At 34.2% G+C, this 11,274-nt stretch overlaps 1 protein-coding gene across 1 annotated transcript in view; it reads left to right on the forward strand.

Moving 5' to 3' along the window:
* The window catches only part of LOC124354840, an 85,095-nt gene that overhangs the window by 48,441 nt on the left and 25,380 nt on the right, over positions 1-11,274 (forward strand). The window contains exons 17-20 of the mRNA XM_046805595.1: positions 6,499-6,729; positions 7,468-7,603; positions 10,043-10,206; positions 10,526-10,784. Coding sequence (XP_046661551.1) covers positions 6,499-6,729; positions 7,468-7,603; positions 10,043-10,206; positions 10,526-10,784 — 790 coding nt within the window. The remainder of the gene's footprint in view (positions 1-6,498; positions 6,730-7,467; positions 7,604-10,042; positions 10,207-10,525; positions 10,785-11,274) is intronic.

Raw genomic sequence — 11,274 nt, forward strand, 5'->3', positions numbered from 1 at the left:
ACATTTGTTCCTTTAATAATTTTAGGGGTTTTCTGGGTTTACATCATTTTCCACAGCAGATTTATTAGAGGGAGGTTTACTTTTGCATTTGTATTTACATAGTACCTAACAAGTTTAACAGGCCCAGGAGAGTTGATATGTTGGATCCACTTGTTAATAGTGTATTTAAAGCAGAGGTGTTATACAAAAATAATTTTGTATATCACTCCCACAGGACAGTGGGGAGTGGAGCTGTAAATGTGTTCAGGTTTGGTGGTAGTTTGTATCTCCATAACATCTTTGGCTTGTCTGCCTTGATTTTGACGTTGCATATCCTAGTTTGCTCAGCTCTTGTTTTTCTGATTGCGTACAAGGCAAGTGTGTCTACTTTTATCAACGATTTTTATTGAGGTTGTTTAGGGAGTCAAATGGAGTAGTCTTAAGGTTGTTTTCTGTTTTGTTTGTTGTCTGCATTCCTTGTAGGTAATATGTAGATATAATGGCTGTGGTGCTCTTTGTACATATGTAACAACACTTCTTGTGTTGTTTCAGCTAATTCTGTAATTTTGTGGAAGTTCATTTCCGGGTCTTCCAATCTGTTTATGTAGGGAATCTGGTTTCTGTCACCAATAAGCATGATTCCAGGAGAAATTTTCTGTAAATAGAATTTTTCCTGCATGAATCATTAGTGTCCCATCCGTTTTTAACATTTGCAGCTGTGTCCTTGTTAAATATGGTTAGATGAATTTATGAAAAATGAGAGAACTGTTATGAAAGTGTCCTTGAGTGTGTTCATGTCCTGCTCTGGATTGAGTTATCTGAATCATAGCCTGAAATCTTGGGTGGACTCATATGATGGAAATAGAATAAGATCTCCAGGTTGATAATTATTCGGTATAAAGGTGAATTTACCTCAGCTAGGCACTCTTTGAATGAGTTGGATATTTTGTTCAGTTTCTTAGACTGTGTCCACGTTTTTAATACTGTTTTAGAGTATTGTCATTGAGTATTTGGGTGTTGTATGAGGCTTGAAGAAGTTCATTGAGATAAATGTTATTTGGAGCTGCTATGTATTTGCTATGTTTATCTTTTATAAGTTGCAGAAGATGCCCACCATCGAATCTGAAATTATAGCTTTCTTTTGTTTCTTTATTTTTCCACACTCTCCCTGTCTTGAGGTTTATTATTTCATTCTTTCTTTTATAGAAGTTTTATATGTCAAGACTATCTTCAAAGATATAGCTTATGTCATGTTCTCTGTATACTTTAATGAGGTCTTGCAGGATTTTCTTTCTTTTACTCTCCACAGTTCCTTCCGCTCTTCTATTGCTGCCAGCCAGCATGTTTGCTATATTGTTCATTGCCTTTGGGCATGGCGGTTCATAGGTATCAGGATGAGGTAGTGATCCTGGTATTGTTCTCCATGTACAGGATATTCTCTGTTTGAGGACGTAATTCGATTCGCCTTTGAAACTTTCAACTCACAGCGTCCAATATGTCATCAATTTGCTTTTTTTCTATATTTTTGTCTTCCGTGTACATTTGGAAAGCAGATAAGCATTGCATAAGTACTGTAATTAGGTGTAACAGTTCTCTTACACTTGATTGGGTTAGTCTAATGGTGTTGAGTTGTGTTTCTAGTTTCATGAAGAAGATTGCAGAAAACTTGATAAAGTCATTAGCAAATTCTAGGAATCTGTATATTTTCTTTTTCCAGTTTTTTGTAAAGATAAGGAAAATATTGTAATGCATGTGGTGCCCTTTGTACATGGCAAAATTGTTGAAGGATATGTCTTTGTCAAGGAATCTCTAGTTAAGATCTGATATTGTGTGTTTTTGTAGACGTGGATGCTTTAACAAGTTGAGGTATTCAGTATCAAAAACTGTGATACTACATGCTAGAGTCGTGTCTTGGTCAACCATGTATTGTGTAGTTAAGACGTCTCTTCTGGGGGAAGCAAACATTTTTAGATTTTGGAGACTGGATCTATCCTGGTTTTGTACATAGGAGATAAGGCCTGTATTCATGTTTAGAAATGTTCTCCTTAGATGCTTGGCAGTTGGTGACTTTCAGTCTGGGGATTCCGAGCCATCATCATCACTCAGTGAAGTTCTGGCTCATGGGGGTTTCTTCTCAGGTTTACAATACTTGTAGTCAGTTTTTGTGTCGGAATTAGGCTGCCTCTCCCACTCCTCCCTAGTTGTGCGGTGGTTGTCAGAAACTGATGCAACGCAAGTGACAGTGTTGATGGTGCTTGTTATAGCCTTTTTTATGTTTTGTTACAGAAATAGTCTGTGTTTTAGTAAGGTTCTGAAAGTTGAGCTTGGTATTTTACAGCCTGTTGACTAAAACGATTTTTCTTCTTCCCAGATGTCTTTTTTTGTCCTGATACTTTGCTGTTTCTTCAGTGCATGCTTATATCTTCCAGGAGATTATGTTTCAGTTCCAAGACATTTTCTGTTTGGCACCTAGTGTCCAGTTGTGTCTGTAAAGACTTGATGCCAAGCTCCATCTTTATAGCCTTAGCTTCTAACAGTACTAGTTCTGTTAGGAGAAAGGGGCTTCGACTACCATTTATGCCTCTGTATTGGTGTGTTTGGATGGAGATTTATGTGATACAGAGATTTTCGTCTTATTATTGGATTCCATGCTATGTGCTGCATTCCTCATATCATTTGTTTCACGTTCAAGGATTTTTATCTTGTTTTCATATTTTTAAAATTAGTTCCTCTTTTTCTCTGTCTGATTCCTCAAAGAGTTTTTCCAGAGTTTTTCATTGCTGTTTTTTCTGTTTTAGCTGCTTTTCTAAGTTATTTATTATTTCTCTGTGTTTGTTTTTCCTAACTAACAGAGTTTCGATTTCACTTTGCAGGTTTTTCAGTTTTTCTTCATACAATAGCTCATTTTCTCTCTTTATTTCAGTGATTTGAGAATAAAGGTTGACATAGTTGAGAGTTATAGCCTGCAGTTTCTTTTCCAATTCTTTATTTTTTAGTTGTAGAGGATCACCGGCTTCAGTGGCTAGGGTGAGAGATGACTGTAAATTACTTTCATCTCTATTTAAATTTAAAATTTTATATCAATATTTTCTATTTGGAGGTCTGAGTGGTGGGTTTTTGGTGAGGGGTGCTCATCAGGTAAATTGTTGGTTGTGGAAATGTTGTCTCTGTAGAAAATTTTACATTATATAGGACATTGTTAATTCTTTTATTTCTATAGTTGTAGGTTGTGAGTTAGCCTTGGGTTTGGGCAGTCAATATAAGAACATAGATCACATTCTTTTAAAATAGATGTATTTTCATCCCCAAATAGAGCAACATTGTATTTTATTGGTTTTCCATTTCCATAAGTTCTTTAATTGTTGCTAATAAGAAAGGATAAACTTTAATTTTAGAAAAACTATTATTACCTATTTTAAACACATTATTATATGGTATTAATAAAAAGAGAGAGTATGATTACAATGGCCTATGGCTGACAGTTTTCAATTAATTGCAATCAATACACAATTATTGTTCCTTCAATTCAGTAAAGAGCAATAGCAGTCCTGATGTTTATGGTATTACTGTGTCTCCAAAATTGCAGGCACTGAGAGCTATGAGGATTGAACTACATAAACACATAGATTAGAACTGTATTTTTTTTAAAAGGTGTCCTGATTTTTCTGTTATCTGTTAATAGAGAATTGTTTAGACTGCACAGACCAAAAAATTTTAAAAATTTGGATAAAAGTATTGATCTGTGATTTTAAAGTTTTGCAGGCTACTCAGGTCAAACAAAGCATGAGAATCATCAATGAAAATAATAGTTGTCAAGATTGTTAAGATGGTAAATGTATTTTATATCAAAGTAATTATATAATTATGTCAGCTTTCTAGATATGTCAGTGGATAAATTCAAACTTAAATTGTATTGCCAGAACATCTTTACGATGTATAGCAGTGTCAGAAACAAATTCAGCATGAACTATCATCTATGATGTACATTGCCTAGGCTTAGTAACAAGTGTCTATCCAATTACAGCATAATAATCACTGATGTCATATGGGCTGATATTAATCAATAGCTTTTTTTATCATATCAATAGCAATACACTTTTCTTGAAACAATTAATTTCAAGAGATTTAAGATGAGAAGGAAGAGAGTTGTAAAGTTTAATGCCTGTTTCAGCAAAACAATTTAAAGTGGTTTTAAGACTACATTGAGATATTCTAAAGAATTTGAGTTTCTAGTCATATGGTTAGTATATGGTTCTATTTGTAGGTATGGCATGTAAATTTCTTTTTATATACAATAGGCAATCTAAAATATACAGTGCAGGTACTTTAAGAATACCACACCTTTTAAATAAAGGTTTACAGTGAGTCCTTATGTTTACATTAGCTATAATCTTAATAGCACGTTTTTGTAAAATTAATTTTTTTTTGTTACAATCATTGCCCCAATACAATAATTCCATAAGACAAGAAACTTTGAAGGTAGGCATAGTAGACAGTAATGAGAAGTATGAGAGTGTATGACAATTAATATAAAAATACCCTTAGACACTTTATTGCATAAAATTTCAACATGCCTATCCCATTTGATGTTACTTTGAAGAATAACTCCTTGTTACTCCTCCTCTGTTACTTGAAGAATTTAACATAGTCAACGTTCTGTTGTCTAGTCGGTTTTAAACAAAATTCTAGAGTCTGGGTTTTATCTGTATTAAGACAGAGTGAAATGTCAGCTGACCAGTCCTCGATAGTGTCACTAATATTAGAAAGAACATCTTTAGCAAATAAAATATTATTACATTTAACTTGTACAGCCAGGTCATCAGCAAACATATAAGAGCTTGCATTGTTAGTAGTAATACAACCAGGTAAATCATTTATGTAAATAATAAAAAATACTGGGCCCAGAAGTGATCCCTGTGGGACACCAGTTCTTACATTTAAGTATTGTGAAAAATGGCCTTCATAATAAGAGTAAAATTGGTTTTTACCCAGGGTGTGCCTGGCCCTTTGTAAATTAATCTCCTTTTAGCACTGGTAAGACTGTATGAGTAATTATATAGTATGAACATTGAGCAACGTCGGTACTGAGGCAACTGTGGGGCATTACTCTCAGACTGAGGTACACATGGTGACCGTTGGTGTTTTCTAGAGTTGGGTGTGAATTGTCACTACAATTGCTTACGAGTTTGAACATCAGTGTGACAACACTAAACTTCTAGTTGTTGATTATGTGTAATGTTATAATGAGAATCTTGATAGTGTCAACTTTTAAAGAGAAATATTACATGATTTTTCCTTAATATTGGTTAAAAACAGTCTTGGTAATGTTAATATTGTGAACAAAAGAGAAGAAAGACTTGATATTAATAATAGTGCTTTCATGTTGTCAATTTAGTTTTTACATCTTTTGCTTCATAAACTAATATTTTGAAAAAATTTTAAAAGTGACTGGACTTGAGTTTAATCTGGTAAGTTTTGCATCAAAGTATAGTAATAATTTTGAACAATCACCACATTATAATACACCTTTTTCTGGAGTCACTTCACTAAGATTGTAGTTAGTCAGCCATGTTTTATGCATGATCATGTACTAAGTCCTTGTGGACTTGAATTGATTACATCAATTTTGCGGATGGAATAGCAGCTCACCTGGCACTGGTCCTCATCCGCTCTGTGCTCTAAACTTTCCTGGTTTTTCAGCTCCATCCCCACTGGCACCCACAAATCAGTTTGTTTTTTATATTTTTAAAATATTTACTTATGTCAGTTCACAATCCTTCTCCACCTCCCACCTATCCCACAAAAAATATTAATTCCCACACATTATTCAAAACTTTATCTTTAGAACTGTCTGAACTTGAATTGTATTCTTATCCGTCAGAAAACAAGTGTTCAATGAGTTCAATATCCTCCTCCAATGGACTGCAGTTACTTATACAAAGTCATAATACAATAAATACAACAACAGAGAAAACAAACCAAGATGGCGATCCAAGAACGGTTTGCGCAAAAAGAAAGTGAAACCAGCACTGTATGTGGTAAGCAGCACAGTTTTTCCCACCCGTTACTGATCTTACACTGAGGCACTGAGTTTGGGTGGAGCAGGGGGCAGTTTATCAGCCCGTCACATGGCGCGGCAGTACTGCAAAAGCAGCCTTCTGCAGCGAATGTGTTAAAGGTAAAAATAGTAATGGTTTAAAATAATACTACAAATAGAATTTATTTTAAACATTATACCTACAGTATTTTTTCCTGTAAGAATCAGGAAAAAATAATGGGATGTAAAATAGTTTACTCATTATTTTTATAGTAGGATTTTTCTTGATTTACATTTTCAATCAGGACGTAGATATACAATTTAGTTTATTGCATTCTGAATCAGTACTTTTTGGGTAGTATTGTTTGTTGCTATTCAGATATCATCTGTGGACAGATGATTTATATTTTATATTCTGCAACAAATGGTACAACTGTAGAATTTGGTAATACAATTGAGTGATAAGACTGGCATGGTCTCAGATGGCTGATGGCGAGCGGACTGTACGAAACGGCAGAGACGGCCTTGAGCACCCGACATACAGTGAAAGGAAGTCTGGAGAGTGAAGGGTGGGACCAGCCCATCCAGATGGAGGGCATTTGGGCAGCCAGGTCCGGAGAGGGGATGATACTGAGTGACAGTGAAATGTCAGTCACTATCAACCAGGAGACTTACAAACTGAGCATGGCATATATCAAGGATCTACCAGAAGGGTGAGTCAATAACTTAGAATAATCTAAACTTTACCCTAGACACCAGAATTTTTGTATTCCTTTTTTTCCTGTGCATAAATCTATTTTGGCTTATTTTCAATATAAAACAACAGTTTAGCATGCAGTTAGTAGGATATAGGTAAAAGGTGTAGGATGTATCTTTTACTTTTAAGATAAAGCCATTTTCCCGAGCCTCTGTTATTATCTTTAACACAGCATCGTTTTCATGCAATTCATTTGTGTTATCAGTTGGTCTCTAAAAGATTAAATGTTTGCTTATGTTACGGCCATTCTTGTAAAGCATAAAATAACAATAGAAATAATGCTCTCAGACGGATGTCAAACTTACAATTTTAGCATTTAACATATTCTCTGGAGGGAGGGTTTGCTTCCGTACACCAGCTTGACTGGAAGATACAGAAAACGTTTAGTGGTAATCCCCCCATTAAGTCATCCTAGATACGCCTATTGCTGTATTGATTAGTAAATATTTGTTTTACTATTTATATTATAGCTTAAAATTTGTTGCTGCATTAGCATTTTCAGGGTCTGGCTTTCTCTACAAAATTTTTGCATTATCTTCCATAGGCTAAATAAACATAAAATTATAGTGTGGTTTATACAGTTTTTAGCAATAAAACAATTTGCCTTTTGAAAACACAATTAATTTATTGGTTCCATTAGCAAACTTAGAATAAGTAGAGCTGTGCACATTTTAAATGTAATAATTTATTCCAGAAAACATGATTTGAAGGTGTTCTTGGAACTCCCAAAAAATACATATCGCAGCAATATTGTCCTGATCAATAAAGAAGGACTCAAAAATATCATAGTTCGTCTGGACCTAGAAAAGACCATTTATTTTTCATCCCAGGTATGTGAAATGTTGTTATAATGATAATATTCTACTAGTGTGTTTTATATTTTATGTTTTTTTAAATATATAATTTGAATGCCTTAATATTATTCTTTATTGGTAATGGAAATTGGAAAATGCAACAAATAAAGTTTTTAGGGCTTCATTTCCTTTTTAAAATCCAATTCTAGGTTTATTACTGTATATTACTGAATACTAAATGCTGTTCTGAAACACATTAAATTAAACCACTTGTGAGTTTTTGTATTCTTTATGTACAGTATGGGGCCTATAGATAACTTATACAATTCCAAAAACTTTTTCCATATTTTCACAAACACATTATATGAACTATTTTACTAATTATTCCTATGTTGAATCCTACTTCAAAGTGGCCTTCAGTTACTGCATTCAAGACTGTTAAATATCAATTATTGTTGTTTTAGACTATTGTTTCTTTCGAATATTCCTATGTAGTTAAAAGTGGTAATATACATTTAGATGTATTTTACAAACATTATTTACGTGAGCGAATTATCAGCCAGGTTATAAAATAAATTTTAAAGCAAAGTTATTTGTTAACTAATACGAAATAACTAAATAATTAATAGCTTGTATTAGTGAAAGATTTAAATTGAAAGTGGGACAGATTGATGCTCAATTATAGAGGTGGTAATATTTCAGAACTTTGTCATTGTTGTATGTTCGAAAAATAACACATAACAAAATTGTAAACCTTCAGATTTTCCATTGTTGTTAACAAACTTTAAAACAAGTATAGTGGTAACTTTTTGCAACTGGAACAATAGACAATTGGAAATAGACAAATTCTTTATTTACAAATAATCAAGAAATGCAATGGCGTCAAATATTACATGGTTAGTTTTTATTGAGAGTATTACTCTTCTCTTTTCCAGTTCAGGAACTCATCCATGGTATAGAATGGACGGCTAGAGAGACATTTGGTCAGTGCTGTCTTCAGTCTCTGTCCTTGTAGCATTTTTATATCCTCAGGAAGGTGGTTGAAGATTTTTCTGTCCATGTAGGATGGTTTCCTTTCAAATAGTACCGTGTAATGTAATGGCAGGTGAAAATTTGAAGCATTGTGGGTGTTGTAGGTATGGAAGTCATGCTCTTTGTCAATATGGACTATGACTTATCTTATGTATGATGTATGACTTAATAATCGTTATGATTCCCTGGTGAGAGAAGGCATCTCTGCAGCTTTCCCTTGGGCCCAGGCCAGACATGATCCTGACTGCTCTTTTCTGTAGTAACAGTATTCTATTTAAGTTTCTTGCATTTGTACCTCCCCAAACTGCAAGGCTGTATCTTAAGTGTGACTTGAATAACAAACAACAGACAATTTTTGTAGTTGCTTGATCACTGGCATGCTTTACTCTTTTTAAAACATATAGGCATGAATTCAGCTTTTTGGAGAGTATGTCAATGTGATTGTTCTATGATAAATTACTATCAATAATCATTCAGAGGAATTTTGTCTCACTTTCCATTGATACGTCAGGCAGTCCTAGAACTTCTTCTGGTCTCCTTCCAAAAGCTAATGGTTTTGTTCTTTCAGTTCAGGATCCATTAGTCTGATCCACTACTACTAAATCGTTTTCGTATTAGTATTGATAGGCCATGTTTAATGCGGTATAGGTTTTAATGGCTAAGTTATTTGGTGAGGATTTGGACACTAGAAGTGTTGTGTCATCGGCATACATCACTGGAGCACAGTACATGTCTAAGTATTGCGACATGTCATTTGTCATGAGAATAAACAGAACCGGTCCCAACACTGAGCCCTGAGGTATGCCTCTTTTAACAGGCAGAGGCTCTATGTTATTGTTTGTGAGAACCTTTTTTGTGTATATTGAATATCTACTGTCTGGCTTCTTCCCTATAGATAACTCTTAACCCATTCTTTGGCATGTCCTTTAACTCCAAATTTTTCAAGTTTGTAAAGGATCAGGTCATGCCATAGGCAGTCAAAAGCTTTGCTGAAACCGATGTTGTAGACCTTCCTTTAATAAAACCATGTTAATTATCTGTTAGAAGGTTGTGTAGTTCACAGTGATCCATTAGTCTTTTCAAAACTACTTTTTCAATGACTTTGGAGCAGGTTGGGATCAGAGATATGGGCCTATAGTTAGTAGCCTCTGTGTGGTTTCCACTTTTAAGCTTTGGATATACCTTACTATGTTTGAGGGCTGATGGAAAGTGTCCTTGAGCAAGGGATAAATTTGTAATCTTTTACCAGAGGAAGATCAATGCTTTACTGCAGTGTTTTAACATTTTTGCTGAGATTTCATCAAACCCTGCTGATATTTTAGGTTTAAGACTTTTAATTATAGCCTCAATTCCATATATCACCATATATATATACACTTCAGGTGCAAGAAAACAATAGCCTTATTAGACTGATATTGTTATATCATTTGTTTTTGTTGGCAGTTGGAAATGTGGATGGCATTTGACATGCAACTGTTCTGGAACTATCTGGAAGACCGAAGTCAGTCAGTGCTGGTGCAGTACAGGAACAACATCAAGTCCGAGACAGCAGTGTTATCCATGCCTGGACACTACGCTTCACTCACTGTAGACAAGTTAGGACCTGGGTATGTTGCTATGATGTATTTTTAGTAAGTGGTACAAATTGACAAATAATGTACATGTTGAAAGTTTTGTTGATTTATTTCAGTTAAATTTCAAGAGAAGTCCAGTAGTAACATTGTTGTAAAACATACTAAAGTTGTACTAAAAGTAGTTAGTTTGTGAAAGTTGAACATAGGACTGATTGTGGAACAAGGCAGCAACAAACAATATGACTGGTTACTAAGAAAAGTCAAAGCGATTAGGAAAATATATTTTTGTCTAGAATCAGGGCTGAACATATGTAGAATTGTTATCACTTTATGATGATCATCTTTGTTACAGATTCTCGTCGATGAATATCACAGCAATTTGGGGTGAAAATGAGGGCTCAGCAAATAATGCCATACTCCTGACAACCTATTGGCTGTTAGACATGGCACCTCTGTATGAAGGAGTGTGGCTACCCACAGTACACACCAGCGTACATCTTCAGACTCCTTTCGTGGGGTTCGAACACCAAAGCTTTGAGCTCAACATAAACGGTACTGCCCAGTGGCCACTGGGGAATAATTTTGATCATGGTGTCACTAGGGTTGTCGATGTGAGTAGATAAATTTATTTACTATTATATCAAGATTATATCCAAGAAATTATAGGGCAATGTGGTACAGTTTTTCTAAAAGTTAGAGACATTTGAGGACCAGCTACATTTTATAAATGTTTCTCTTATCAATTTTTCTTAGTGTTACCTAGCTACTAATTTTTTTACTATAACACATCAGAATAATAATAAGATGATACTGAATTAAGAACCCTCAATTCATTTTTATCTTAATTTACATAATAATTTTAAATTGAAAATTTATATAAAATATCTTTTTTAAATCAAGTGTGTCAATCCTTATTTAGGGTATACCTTTTGATGATGTTGTTTGTTTTGTTTAATTTTTAAAGAAAATATCATTCTACCACAAAATTAATGTTTTGTTGATTCTACCAGTTTTTAACAGAACAAATTTAGACTATTCCAGATTATTTATTGGCAGATTAGTTATGTTGTGGTTTATACATGATGAAAGTTTCCCAGTGAC

Source organism: Homalodisca vitripennis, chromosome 2 (assembly GCF_021130785.1).
Source record: "Homalodisca vitripennis isolate AUS2020 chromosome 2, UT_GWSS_2.1, whole genome shotgun sequence".
In the NCBI taxonomy this organism is placed as follows: Eukaryota; Metazoa; Arthropoda; class Insecta; order Hemiptera; family Cicadellidae; genus Homalodisca; species Homalodisca vitripennis.